Source organism: Pungitius pungitius, chromosome 11, assembly GCF_949316345.1.
Source record: "Pungitius pungitius chromosome 11, fPunPun2.1, whole genome shotgun sequence".
Classification (NCBI taxonomy): domain Eukaryota; kingdom Metazoa; phylum Chordata; class Actinopteri; order Perciformes; family Gasterosteidae; genus Pungitius; species Pungitius pungitius.
In genome coordinates this window covers 3360925-3376251 of record NC_084910.1, presented here as the reverse complement: position 1 = coordinate 3376251, position 15327 = coordinate 3360925, and the positions used below count along the sequence as shown (strand labels likewise).

The 15327-nt window shown below is 46.0% G+C and overlaps 1 protein-coding gene across 1 annotated transcript; it reads right to left on the bottom strand.

The window, feature by feature from the left end:
• Nucleotides 1-267: 267 nt before the first annotated feature.
• sall3a (spalt-like transcription factor 3a) lies at nucleotides 268-14336 on the bottom strand. Its single transcript, XM_037454396.2, has 4 exons — nucleotides 13632-14336; nucleotides 2685-5831; nucleotides 2149-2486; nucleotides 268-1908 (listed from the first exon to the last, which is right to left on the bottom strand). Exons 1-4 carry the CDS (start codon nucleotides 13714-13716, stop codon nucleotides 1477-1479), a joined length of 4002 nt encoding a protein of 1333 aa, XP_037310293.2. The 5' UTR covers nucleotides 13717-14336; the 3' UTR covers nucleotides 268-1476.
• Nucleotides 14337-15327: the final 991 nt, after the last annotated feature.

The following is a 15327-nucleotide window of genomic DNA, read 5'->3' as shown; positions in this document are numbered from 1 at the left end:
GTAATTATTCATACAGTAAGGCCCAAAGAATGAGAAAGATTACCTGGACTTTTATTTTCTGGCTTAATCTTTAAAGCAGAGACATTTTTAAAACTGCACAATGGAAAAAAAAATGGCAATATAATAATCATTATAATGATGGTTTAAACACCCTATTCATGAAAGTTAATGATTTGAACATATTTATCTGGTATATCAAATGTAGGGTTCCACAGAAAGAGAAAAGTTGGTGCAGATAAGGAAACAATTCAAACACACACACACACACCTGTTCTCTTTTTTTTATTAAAGAAGGTTTTGATTGAGTGATGACCTTTGCACTCTTACGAGTAGCACAGATGCAATAACTGACCGACTCTGCAAATTGTAGGAGTGGTACGCTGAAAACAATGAAAACAGCACGTGATAGATAGTTCAGTCAAAAGGTTAACGGTATCTCACAGACAAAACGTCTTGTTTTTAAAAAGTGCATTCACAAACATGACAAATACTCTCAACTCATGATGTCTATTTTTATGTGATACAAAATATGCATACCTGTTTTAGATTCGTCTGTATTTCTATACATAGATATTTCTTCAAAAGGATCAGTTCTTTTTTCTTTTTACAAAGGTTAAAAGCAGGGTTGTGGTCATAGCAGCTTCGGATATCTCCAGGCTCTTTACCATGTAACGAGATACACATAGTCTCAACAGATATCCAAATAAAACCTACCATTTTCTCTGTTGTTCAACTCAAACGACGTACAGTCTTTATTGAAAGAGATATTCATCAGTGAAGCCTGCAGTTTAGAAAAGAAAGGGATCAATAAAATGCTTGGGCCATTAAATATATTCTTATATACCCGCTTTTTTTTCATCAATATTATAAATACTAAAGACACAGGACAATATTATAAGACAATGCTGGGAGACTAAATGTAAAGATTAAAATAGTTCAAACATTATTTTTTTCAAGTTTCCTAGTTCATGAGAAAACAAATATCAGGCGAGCACAAAAACACTAGACTTCAGTCTTTTCTTCAGTCAATTAACGGCCCTTTTATAAAAGAGCAGGATGCCATACGAAGGCCAGACAGTCTTTAAACGTTTCTGTTTTAGTCCTGTCCACATAAGATCCTTACCCATCATGAATGAGGCAGGGTCCTGGTTTTCAAAGAAATTCATAAAAGCAGTCAAACATATTGAAAAAAAACAAACAATAAGTACCATGCAAATCTTGCAAGACGACATATTCTCAAACAAGAGACAAAGTTTTCTTTGTATAGGCAAAATATCAAGTGAGGAGGGAATGGATGAAAGGCAAAGACCTCTAATCAATACTAAATACTATATTTCCAAAACCAAACAAAAAATATTTAATCTGTACATAATATAGTACGCATGAGTTCAGACTGGATCAACAGTGTCCTTCCTTGCTGTTTGACTCTTAGTCTTTTGCCAAACTTCTACCTTGGAATAATACAGAAAAGTCTTTTTAATTGATCCCAATCTCTTTGTTCTCCTCCATGAATCGGGAGAAGGGGCGGCTGACCCCGACATCCATACCGGCCTTCTCTAATCCCGTCATGGGGGGGCTGCTTCCGGTGTGCACGCGGTCCATTCCTCCGGCCATTGCTCCCAGCGAAGTGATCCCTGCACCGCCGAGGCTGACGGGCAGCTGGGTGATGCCCCCGTTCTGGATCACAGAGATCTCATTGTTCTTCATGGCCAGCCCGTTGGTGATGGCGGCAGCGTACTGGTTCCAGAAGCCCGGGTCGACGTTCATCGCCCGGGCCGCCAGATCCTTCTGGAACATCTCGCTGAACTTCATGGCATCCCCGCCCAGCAAGGCCATGGGATTCTCCACAGACAGTCGCCGGCCCCTTCGAGCTGGTGCGTTGTTCCACATGTGAGTTCCCATGTGAACCTACGTTTGGTGATGAGATTAAACAAAGGACACATGCTGAGTGCTGTCTGAGTGATATCATGAACCATTAAAGTAGCGGCTACATTTCAACTTTGAGCCCAGAACAAAGAGAAACAGGAAAAGTGATGGCAAGCATGCACCACACCTTAATGTGAAACATGTTTAATTAGCATGCATTTTTGCAACCCCAATGAAAAAAAAGTCCATTTATTTTTGATAGTGCATTAAACAGACTCGTACCTTCAGATTGCCCTTTGTGGTGAAAGCCCTTCCACAGATAGAGCAGGCGAAAGGTTTTTCCCCAGTGTGTGTGCGCTCGTGTATTTGCAGAGCACTGGCTGAGGAAAAATTCTTCCCACACGAGTGGCAGTTGTGCTGCTTAGGAGTGCGTCGTGGAGGCGGGGGGGCCAACATGGGGTTGATGCTGGGGCTCATGTTGCTCTGCGGTGCAGCAGCAGGAACATGGATCCCCACAGGCAGGTGAGAGCTGTCGCTCAGAGGCATTGACTTGCCGTGTCCATTCATTTCCATTTTGATCATGTTTGATGCAGTGCTGGCCAAATTAGGGGTGCTCAACCCTGAAAAAAAACAAGTTCAAATAGATTTTAGAACGTTGATTATACAAACTGGGAGTCCCCTTGGCTAAAAGAGCGATGTTGTAACGTTAAAACATACAAACAACAGTTTCCTGATGACTGATGTATATATATACTTTTAGTGATCACTGAACAATTAATAAATGTGCATATGTTTCAGCTGATTTTGCACATACACACCTCGATCCCTATTTAGAAACAGCATGCTGAAGTGGCTCTCCTCCTTGATAAAGTGCCTGCCAGGTTGAGTGGCCGTCAGGTCAAGTGCCCCAGTGCCCTCGGGTGCGGAAAGCGGAGACGGGGTCTCCGATTTTTCCGACTTCACTGTTGCCAGGCCAGATGCGTTGTTGTCCTGGCTCTCGTCTATTGTCATGGCACTGCTGTTGTTAATATTGTTGAATGCAGCTGGCGATCGCTGGCTCTCAGGATGACTGTGAGCCGGGGACAAATTCTGCATGGAGCCGGAGGACTCAGAGAAAGCGGGGCTCCCCAAGCTTTGACCCTCGGCATCCCCCAATGCAGACAGGGAATCAGTGGCGAAGCAGTCGGTCTCTCCTCCGAAGTTGCTGCCGTTCTGCGTGGGCTTTTGGCCAAAGGACCGCGTCATGTTGGCAGTGGAGTCGATCATTTTCATCTGGTTCTCCATCGCAGCAATGCTGGAGATAATGGAAGTTGGTGGGGAGCTGTCGGGTGAATACGGTTTACATGGGTCTACTTCTCCCTCTCTAAAGTCAACTTCATCTTCCATGGCTTGCTCCATTTCATCAAGAAGGTCATCATCATACGTGCTCATCGCATCTAAACTCTTCTCGTCAAATGATAGGTCGTTGTCCATCTCCTGCAGGCTTTCAGGGACCGGCGTGTTGGAGATCTGCCCTCCCATGTGCATGCGGATGTGTTGCTGCAGCACAACGGCATTGGTGAACTTCTTCTGACAAATGGGGCAAGAGTGCTGGACACGAAGTGGAGGTTTGGATCTATGGACACCAAAGTGTGTTTTGAGGTTCCCCTTAGTGGTGAATGCCCGCCCACATATCTTGCATTTAAAAGGCCTTTCGCCAGTGTGAATACGATAGTGCATCTTGAGAGCACTCTGACAGCTGAGAACGCGATGACAGATGACACACTGATTTGGATCTGTCATCTTCTTGTCAATGTTCTCGACAAGCTGCTGCAACTTTGATGTCTCTGAGGTTTGCATAGAGTCTAAGAGGCCTCCAAATGGAAACTTGGCCTTGAACTGGTCTGACAGCATGGGAAGGACAGGATGCGAGACAGGGTTCGAAGCAGAATTAGGTCTAGCAATGGGTTCACTGACCTGGTCACAAGTGGATGACGTGCTGGAGCTTAAGGTAGAGGAAAGGACCACTTGACTCAGTGTGGCTGTGGTGGTGGTGTTCTCTCCTGGCCGAGAGCAGCTTGGTGGAAGGAGAACACCTTCAGATTTCAAGAAAGGCGGTGCATCATTTCCCAGTGTGGGCTTTGGGGAAGATGGAGTAGTGGTCATGCCAGAGTCAATAAGAATATTAGGGGATAAGGATGCACACTCGCTCAGTGGTGGAGATGGCCTCTGGGGGGACCTGTTGAGCGGTGTGAGGCTGGGAGACTCTCCAAAACCTCCCATCATGCTCGGCAGCGTGGGAGGCAGCTGGAGACCTATTGAGGGGGGGGCAGTGGGGAGGACAGGTTTGCTGTCCAGCCATGTGGTTACAGGTTTTTCTGGGGGCAGCGACATTCCATATGGGATGCCGGAGCTTGTGGGCACGTTGTCCAGGTACTCTGGCACAGGGTAGGGGTTCATCTGAATATGAGGGTATTTTTCTTTATGCCTCTGAAAGTGGACTTTGAGATTCCCCTTGGTGGAGAAACGGTTGCCACATATGTTGCATTTGAAGGGTCTCTCTCCGGTGTGCGATCGTAGGTGGATCTGTAGGGCGCTGTCACTGCCAAACACCTTGGCACAGAACCGACACTTATGCTTGAAGAAGGGGTCCTCGGAGCTGGGCTTAGTGTCAAACACGGAAACGTTTGGGGGCTTCCCCTTGCGGTGCTTCATCAGAGCGGATAGGGGGTCGAGCGCATTGGCTGTGGCTGCTATGCTAGCCAGCGGGTTGGGGAAGATGACGCTGCTGGGTGAGCTGTGAGGTATCAGCGGTAGACTGGAGGCAGAGCTCAGGAGGCTGCTGTGGTTGAGTGAGGGAGGGGTGGTGGAGCTTCTGGGAAGAGCCGAGCTGCTGCTGAGGCCACAAACTCCTGTCGCGCCACAACTGGAGCTGATGTTGTTTGTGACTGACGAAGAGCAGGAGGGAAGCAGGGATGACAATCCAGTACCACTTGCCGAGGAAAACACAGAGTTATTTGAGCACGTGTTGGGTATCGAAGAGCTACAATGTTGACTGCTACTTTGCGGGGTTTGAGAGAGCGGCCCTTCTGTCGCTGAGGACTGGGGGGACGGGCCCGGACCACCAAGAGTGGCCGGCAGCCTAACGGGCAGCTGATGGACAGGGGGAGTGATGAAGTTGTGAAGTTGAAGCTGACTTGCGACAGCAGGGGCGCAGGAGGATACAGGCCCCTGCTTTCCAGCACCATTACCGTGATGGTGGTTCAACGCAGGCTGTGAGGCGGACTGTCTGTTCATCAGAGCCACCTGACTGCGTATTTGTTCTATCAGCTGCAGCTGGTGTATCTGCTGCTGCTGAAGGGCCATCAGCTGGTCCAGGATCATAGGGATAGCCATGGTGGAGACCCCACTGCCCACTGCTGCCCTTACACTCTGCGAAAACTGGGCAACTGCCACCCGGGTGCCGTGCAGGGTCTCCAAGGTGACATTAGTGCTTGGCATGGCGTAGTTGGTCAGAGTAGAGGAGACAACGTCATCGAGCTGAGGTAGGGAGCCTTCTGGGTCGGGGGATGTCGGGTCTGTCTCTTCATGACCCATGTTTTTTTCTGGCGATAGTTCCATCTCCATCGGCTCATCCTCCTTTTCCAGGACATTGACCCCATTCAATGTCGCCGGCTCTGGGATGTCATCCCCCTCACCAGCAGAACTGTGGTTGCCCTCCCTGGGGTCCTCGCTGTCACCCTGCTCACTGCTGGGGCAGCTGGGGACAGGGGAGAGCTCCGTAGGGTACTCGTGGGAGGGGTTAGGTGTGTTTTCATTGTCATTCACTATGAGCACCAGAGGGTTTTTGGTGCAACTCTTTAAGTGTTCACAGAAGTCTGACCACTTGAAGAACTCGGCGCAGCACTTCTCACACACATGCGTCTCCTCACTGCCGCTGCGGCTCTCGTTCCCGCTGTCGGCATCATCCAGCACTTCACCTCGGGCTGAGGGGAGGGGAGGAGGTCAGGAGAGTAGAAGGGGTGGGGGGGGGGGGAAAGGAGGGAAGAAGAATTAATGAATAAATAATCAATAAAGAATCAACACATATTTTGCAGTGCAGTGCTGCAAAGATTTAACCTTTGGGTTTTTTTCTCTCTTTTAACATAACCAAAATCAATATTCTTTTCATTTTTTTACTCTGAACAAATTGCCCTAGTTTACCAATCCTCGAGATCCCGGTTGTTGCATCGCACCCTCTCAATAGAGCCAGCTAATAATTTTCTTTGTGCAATCCATCAAATTATGAGAGCCTATCAATTGTGGATACTGCCGCTTAATGAAATTCCATAGAGCCTATTGATTTCCAATATTTCATACAATTCACAGCTGCCTCATCTGTTGGGTACAAATCAGGACTTTGATGGCCCCATTAGGATTCACCTCTGCTATCAAGCCCAGTCATTTCCACCTGAATTTCAAATGCTTTGGCCTTTCCATTTAGCATGGCAAAATTAACACTTTAGCCCTGAACGATAGCAAAGAAATCTATAGTGGAAAGGTGCTTTATTATCATGATTAAAATTGTGTTGTCAAAAAGAGATCTGTCAACTTTATTGCACTTGACTATTTTGATTTTGATTTTGATTACAAGCGGGAAGTATGCTCAATCACTGCAGAAGCATCCTGTACATATTTCATTTCAAAGTCTCCTGTTCAGTTTATACACAAAGCTTCAGCATATTATATGTTGGCAATATAACTAACTTATCCACAAATTACAGTATTGCACGTACACTTTACACACTCATTGACTTCATGCAAATAACAGTCATTTATACACCCAAAGAGATGGTAGCTCAAAATAAAAGCTGTTGTAAACGTGTTGATAGTTGCGTGACTTAATCATTTTTTTTAAAACGGGCTCAATAACACTAAATTTCTACAAATAAAGTAAGTAATTTAAAATATTTGTGCAAATGCAGTTCCAGTAATCACATGAGGGCAACTCGACCAATAGTGTTCGCTCTAAAAAATGCAAAACATTACTGTACATTAGAAACTGCACGTGTTTACACAACACCGTGTGTTGTCAGTGAGTAATGATGAGCTTCACACAGTGGTTATGCTCATTTCAAAGGCCGAAAGGGAGCAAATGTGAGGTGGACACGAAGCATTTGTGCCAATTACAGAGACTCATTAGTGGAGAAATTCATCACAATTTCTGACCAACTGGGGCATTTGCTATCACGGCCTGGTGTCTGTAACTTAATTAATTATGAGCAGAAAGGCTTTGGATGGGCTCCGTGTTCCCACTGGGGGGCTGGGTGAAAAAACTATTTTTTTTATTTTTAGATGGCCAGGTTAAATAAAAAAAAATACTTAAAGAGATATAAAATGAAACATTCTTCTTTTCATTTGAGGTTGTTCTAAATTGCTTCTTTGCAATATCCAGCCACCCTAAAAACTCAAGATAAAAATCCAATTAAATCAAAAGAAATGATGGTAATTTCTTTATTTCGAATACATAACATATTATTTACCTCAAGTGACAAAGAGCAAGGTACTGGAAACATAAGCGGCACATGACAACAGGCTCCAAATGTCCTTAGTCCAGCAGAACTGATTTCCATAATTTAGGGTTTAAAGGTCAACGCAAATGAGTAGGAATTGTGTTGAGCTGATTAGTTATTAGAATGGTATTACTGTCAATCTCTTTTATTCATTCATACAATTACAAGGGGGGTCTTTGTATACCTCTGACCTCACACACACACACACACACACACACACACACGCAGACACGCAGTGACACGCTTTTTCCACACACATATGTTGACAGATGGCCATTTGTATTTGTGTTTGAGAAAAACGCTTTTGTTAAATTTACATACACAAATTTGTTTAGATGACACTGGATAATACATATCTTTAGAGTGTAAAAGTGTGCTTAAAATAGTTTTTTTATGACCTATGAATAGCTAAATTGTTTACATTAAATGATATTATGTGAAAGTGATTTTTTTAATTCTTGTTTTTATTTTTGAACATGTAATTCACTTTTGGCATTTTTAATTAGGATGCTATGTTAATTTTAAGCACAATCAAAGAAATATTGTGAATAATTTTACACGTTGGACAAAAGATCTGCACACAAGATTTTGTATTCAGGGGTTAAAAGTTGGGATTATTTTCTAGCAGTTCTGACATGAAAATGAAAAACATTAAATGGAAAAAATTACACAATATTACAATACATTCCACACCATTGTACCACAAAACTATGTGTATGCTTTTATTGAAAATAGACTTACATGGCACATGCCAATGAGCTCGAAAAAAACACTATTCACTCAGGAAACAGTGGGGTGCCATTGTGTTGTGCAGCTGTGTAAAGACGACATTTTGTGTTCTTTATGTGTTTGCAAGACAGTGAAACTGTGTGTGTGTGTGTGTGTGTGAGGGGGGGAGGGGGGGAGGGGGGGGGGGGGGGTTATTGATTTTCCTATAGCATGAGAAAAGAAGGGATGAGAAAAAAATCCAATCCGTTTTTCATTCCTTTAAGAGTCTTAATTTACTCAGATGCAAATATTAAGCTGAACGCAGTCAATAGGAGGATTGTAGACATTGAATGTGTCCGTGTCCGCTATCTTGCTCAGCAATCCGTGGCATGCTAACTGAAACCACTAATCTGGCATATTATATCAGATGAGCTATTCATGCTTTCCACTGTTTCTGTGAAAGCTACAGAGACGAGCATTGAGCGAAGCATTGTGCAATTACAAATTGTCCCATTCTTAACAATTTCCAGATTCCCATAATGAGCGCACACATACAAGCAGACAATGACACAGGCAACATTTATTTCCAATGTTAAGGTTAGGTTGTTCCTATCTTGTTTGTTTTTTTAGGACATGATTTGTTCATTTTATCCCTACATTTTAACTATTTTTCCTTTAAAACTTCTTGGTCAAACTGGGATTTTCAATTGAATTTACATAAATACTGACAGTGATGTAAAAGAAATGCACTTACAGCCTCACTAGAACCGCCCCTCCTTCTGCCCCTTTAAAATGCATTCTTATCAAGCATCTGGGGATGGCTTAGGACCCTTAAAGAGAGATGCATCACTGTAGAGTTAAGCCAAGAAGGGGATAAACAAAAAAGGTTCAACAACCAAATTCTTTCATCCAACATCCTCCGATCTATTCTCGTAAGAAACACATTGATTTATTTAAGATTCTTTTGATATATGTAAGTTCTTTCTTCCAACGGACCCCTATGTTGACCGATGTATTGTTTTTCACGTGGTAATTTGTCTGTTACCACCGGATCATTCAGGGCATCAATCACTCTGATATTCCTTTGATTGTGCACTTCTGCGACAGGTTCATTCCTATCCGGAAAAGACTGAATCTGCATTAATATCCTCTACTTATATCCAGCAGTTTTTTAATCCAGCAGATCCTTTAAAAAAATGAAAAAGAATGTGCAGTAATGTCTATGTGGTCATAAACACATAAAACATCCTGGGATGATCTCATGCGTGCTCAGATCTGCAGAGGCTTGATTATCCATCGCAAGGATCTGTGTGTGTGTGTGTGTGTGCGTGTGAGCCATCGGCCTGGTCAGCTGCAGAGTGGTACAGTCATATCTGCACTAACACAGAGGCCTTTGTCATTGCCTGCAGATGTGGAGCAGCCAAAACATTAACGATTTGTTTGTGTAAGCATCTGCGATACAGTACTCAATGACGCCACGATGGCTCTTCTTCTGGATGTGGATTCACAGAGAAGACAGGGGGGGGGGGGGGGTGGGGGGGGGGGGGGGTTATGATCTGAGGGACAATCATCGTCGGCAAAGGACAGATTCATTTTTACATGGTCTGATCTGGCGTCGGCAGAATTTAGATTCATTCAAAATACACTTTCCATTTAAGATTAAAATAAGTTATATAAAAAACAATCAACTCTTTTACAGCTGAAAAAGCAAAGCACCATCTTTAACAAACTGCAACATTTCAGCTGTCAAACCCTTTGTCCAGGACGTTAGTGATGACTTAAGGCACCTTTCAGTTCGTGCTTTGTTAGTTTTCTCTTAAATCCGCAAAAGTCTACTGCTTCGCCATATGTAAAGGACTCCACAAGTTCACCCTCCCAATCAGGATATTACTTGTTTGTGTGTGTTTTTGGGTGCTGAGAAATAATAGGACACAGGCATATTTGAGTGCCGTCATTGGCACAACTGTGTGGGTGGTCCAGCGGCCTGCACCCAGTGGTGAGGGGATTAACATGAGAGCCAAACAAAGCCCCACTGCAGGGGAACCGTGTTTTCACTGTCAGCGGGGATTTCCTCACTGTATTATGCTTTTTGCACCTAAAAACTACGTACATTCCTGCAGCGAACATGGCGTTGTAGAGCCGGCGAGGAAAGGGGCGCGCTTAAACACTGTGATTACGCTCGCCGATGCGAGGCAGATTTCGACGGTGAATGGGAAGTAGTGTGTGAAGAGAGGCGATCGAAAACAGGAGCTAGAAAAACGTCCATACGTGGCCGTCCACCTGTGCAGCGTGTCTTCCCCCGAGGTGTCTCCCCCACAGGGTGCAGACAGTGAGTGTCGTTATTACGAGCCGAATAATGCATGGTGCAACTTGATCCCGAGCTGTGAACATTACGTCCGCTCCTCTGGAAACAGAGGAGCACAACTTACGTACTCTCGTTCCACGCCTTCAAAGACACTGGATGCAGAGGGAGGGGGGGGGGGGATGAAAAGCCTTTTAAATGTTCACACTTCTCTCGGACACGAGCGGTCTGTGCTACCAAGGTCACCGGCGCACACGTCCTAATTGTACGAGGAGCTTGACATCTAGAGGCAGGAGCCCGGCCCGGGCCGGTAGATGGACAAAGGTTAAGTCAGCAAGCTTTGTAGAAGCACTCCTAAGCAGACCCCCCCCCCCCCCCCCACCACCCCTCTCTCTCCCTCTCTCTGTCTCCTCTACCCAATCTGAACACACACACACACACACACCAACAACCCCCCCCCACCACCCAAACCCCGAGGGGGCAAGTGTCCGGAAGGCCTGAGGCGGAGATGATCTATACCAGACAAGGGCTCGTCGGCACCTCATTTTTAGTTTTTTTTCCTCCGGGAAGCGTCAAATCAAAAGAGGACCACTGAGCTTCAGTGGAACCTCAAAGTAGGACAGGATTCACACACAAATGGTCAGGTCAAAAATACGATGTGAGAAATAAGGAAAAGGGAAACACGCAAGGGGGGAACATTGTCTGTATCCTTTTTTTTTCTTCTCATGGAATTTGCCACAATCAGACCGCGTGTCCCCGAGCACAATTTAAACGCCACCCCGAACGCTCAACTTCCTCTTCGCCAGCAGCACCAACATCGTATGGATTTTAAGTCCAATTCAAGCGGCGACCGGCGATTGGAGCTTTTGAATTCCTTTCGACGTTGTGTGCAATGATTTGTCGAGGCCAGCGATCGATAGCGTCGTCAAGGAGCTGCACCGCGGCAACGGGCAGCGCAGGACCCGACCGCGCTGCAGCGGCCTGACATTTGTCCCTCGCTGATGAGGAAGCTTTGAATGAGACATGGTATTGTGGGATTTATTTAAGTTTGTATGGGCTCCGCTGTGCTCGGAGGGGGGGGGGGAAGAAAAAGAAAAAAAAAAGAATTGGGTTGGCTCCACTGCAACGTCTGCCGTGGAAACAAGTGAGCCAGTAATGGTGGACAGGCAAGAACATTCCGCGGCCACTCGCTTGTCTTAAAGCACAATGGCGTCAATGCCATAGGTTATCCACAACACTGTCGAGTGGGGTTTTTATGTGTTAATGCCACACACACACACACACACATGGAGGAATGAGAGTTTTACAACAGGGAAAATGAGGGTAAAGATTTTTCTGTTTTCTCGGTGCGTCTTCCGATGGTTTTCTGTCTCACAAGCCGCAGTGGTGATATTTTAGATTAAATGTAAAAAATCATCAAGATTTTACAACAGTAAGAGGGGCCGAGCTCACTTTTTCATTCCGTGATCTTACAGGGGAGCAACCTGACGGACGTTTCGTATCACTCAGAAAATCTGAACATTAAGAGAAAACACAGTGGTGGTGTTGAATTTGTGAAACGTTCTGAAGTGAAAAAAAATAAAATAAATCAACATAGTAAACAGGGGGGAAAATAAAGAGACAAGAGGCGTCAGCGGGATCCGCCGGCCCTCACGCCACCGTTTCCCCATGCAGAGAGGGACGCTCCCCAGAGACCATAGCACGCATTTCTATTGTAAAGAAGCCCTGCAAAGTGTGTGACCATGTGTTTGTGCGTGTGTGTGTGTGTGTGCGTGTGTGTGTGTGTGTGTGTGTGTGTGTTGGCCAACATGACCCTAAATAGTGAGGTATAAATAATAGCAGTGATTTGTTGGGAGCAATACCCCCCCCCCAAAAAACACATCATCCATGATAGCTAACGCCTCGAAAAGGGATTATTTTATCCATTAAAAAAAATGCATAGTTAGTGGTTTGTTTAGGTTATTATTAACATTAATTTAAGAACTTTTCTGTATTTGTTGCAACATGCTTTGATATATTTCGGCAAGTTAATATATTACAATTTATAATTATATATTGAAAAACAGTCATATGTATTTTAGGACCTTTAAACAACATTATTAATAACATGTGTGGTGTTGGTCCTGTAATTCCCACAGCATTACGCCTGGCATAAGATGACTTTATCTCCCTAATGGTCGTTGTATTACGCAGAAGAATAAAAGATGAATGAGCCCCTTTTTTTTCTTTGCACATGGAGAGGACGAGCCCTGTCAATCGGTCGTGTCGACATTGTGAGCAAAAGGGAACAAATCAAGTGTGCTAAATTTATGTGAGGGGGGGGGGGGGGGGTAAACAAAAACATTTCCATAACAAAACGAGGCTTCGACCTGCAACAGGATCCACATTTAGCTCCTCGGGGGACCAGACAGGCGCAGAGAGACAAAAGACACGAATGCTAAATAGAAGTAAAATAAAATAAATATTGAACCCGTTTGGAATTTTTTTTTTTTAATTGACATGGAAAAATCCGAGTTGTTGCATGGTGCATTTATACCTGCTGAACTAATAATTTCTCAACAGCAAGAGAGAATGTCAAATATTTTAAACTTCTGAAATTGCGAGTGGCTGTCCATGCAGTTGTGTAGCGCGCGCAGGCACACACCCGAACATTTCAACGGAGCATTTAATAAAATAGCTCCAAGAATTGATACGCAGCGCAATATTAAATCAATTGTATTTTAGGCACCAAAGGCCTCCGGCGCACAGTGTGTTTTACAGTGTTTCAAACGAATATTTCCATTGGCTGCTTTTAATCCTGAGAGTCACCTTTCGGGCCAGCAGCCGATTATGTGCTGCAGGTTTAACTCAAGCAAACACACAACTTCCGAGAAACGCTCCTGTCCTCTAGAAAGGCGCCCGCATTAAGAACCGATTTGTAATGGATTCATCACGAATGGATGCATCTATGTTTAAGAAATGATTGGCACCGAAGAAACCCAAAAGGGAGATTTAGAGAATTAGAGGGGAAAAAAACTCCTCAAACAGAGTGAAATCAGGGACCAGAAGTCGCTGCAAAGAACACCGCCGATGGCTGTGTGTGCGTGTGTGTCTGTGTGAGTGGGTTTAGGGGTACTCGGGGGGGGGGGGGGGGGGGAGAGGAGAGGGGGGGGGGTGGGGGTGGTGTGTGGGGAGTCGGTCCGCGTTTTGAAAGGGGAGACCTCAGCTGATTCGAATCCACTCACCGTGCTCGGAGATCACGCCGGCCACCGCGGGCTCCTCCTCGTCCGACTTGAGGTGCTGCGGCTTGGCTTGCTTGCGTCGGGACATGCTGCCGGTGCTGCTGCCGGTGCTGCTGCTGCTGCTGGCGTCGGTGTCGGTGCGGCTGCCGGTGCTTCTGCTGCTGCCGTGGCGCTCCGTGGTGTCTCTCCGCGTCTTGCAGATGCATCGGCGGCGAGCGAACGACTCGACACGCACGCGCACACGCCAAAAGCAAACAAAAGAAAAAACAACAAAAACAAAACAAAAAGAAAAACCAAAGAAAAGAAAAGAAAAAAAAAGTTCGCGAAGTGCCTTGTGGCGGAGGGAGTGGAGAGAAGTTTAACACAGAATAAAAAGGGGGGTCTAAGGTGAGCCGGTGTCGCTGCTGCCGCGGCTGCTGCGCGTCGGATCCCGCATGTCGGTGTAATAATTACTATAGTGAATAATACTTGGTCGGTTGATGGCAGCGTGTGAAGGCGGGGAGGGCTGGCCGCAGTCCAGCGGACGCGCGCATCGGATATGCTAATGAGGGACGGACTAAGCAATTAGCCGCTTCGCTCTCAGACTTTATCCGTCTCTTTTCTCTTTACTGTCCAACCTCCCTCTCCAACGACACACAACACAACACACCGGAGCTCTTGTAATGCCCGGTTCACGAGGAGTGGGCGTGGGGGTGGAGTGGGTGAAGGAGAGGGGGAGGGGGGGGGGGGGGGGTGTCTTCAACAGGGAACGTCAGGCTGCTTTTTTTTTTTCTTCTTCTTTTTTTTCTTCCCCGTTCCCCCGCGGCAGCGCACGCACCGCCTCACAAGCGCCGCGCACTCGCCTGCGCGTTTCTTCTCGAAGTATCTCTCATCTTCATCGCCTTCGCGATGCCACTTTTAACCCAGAGAACACGTGACAGCGCTTCCCCGTAAAGTGTAAATCTCGAGAGTCCCGGCTCTTTCTTTCCCGCCCGGTAACTTTTTTGTTGTTGTTTGTTTTTAACGCGCGTGTTTGACGAGGCTCATCCTCGTGAATTGGACTCGAGATGAAGCGCTGTTTACAGTCTTTGAGTTGCTCCGGGGCTTTAAAGTTGTCTCTGGATGAACAGGTTTCCGGTAAAGCCGACGTGCCGCGCGGACACTGCTGCCAGGACACGTTGAAGTTCTCGACGAAACCAATAAACTGTTTTTTATCGAGTTTCCTCTTGTTTCTACTGCCGCGGCTCCGCTCTCCAAACTTTGACGCGCGTCTTCCGAGAAAGCAACAGTCCTCCTCCTCCTCCTCCTCCTCGTCCTCTTCTCAGTTTCGGCGCCAGTGTCAATGTGATCAAAAGCTCATTTGTCCAGCAGAAGACAAAGTCGCTTTAACGTAACTCGCCATCGCGGTGAAGTCCACCCTCTCCTCCTCTTCCTCGTCCTCCTCGTCTCGCCGTTTCCAAGCTCCCGGTTACTGCGCTTTTGCCTCGGTGCGCTCTCCAAAAGAGCCTTTTTATTTTCCTGGAGAGCTTGTGGCCAGGCACCCAAACACCCTCTAGTTTCTCCCGAATGAACGCGCCAGTCGGTGTCTTCGTCCTCCAGGTCGGCTCATGTCGAAGTCAACTTTAAAAAAAAAAAAAAAAAAAAAAAAGATCTTCCGGCAGACTCGCGCTGTCGGTCTCTCGGCGTTGGCCGTTGGCTCTGTGTGCGTAAGGGGACTGCG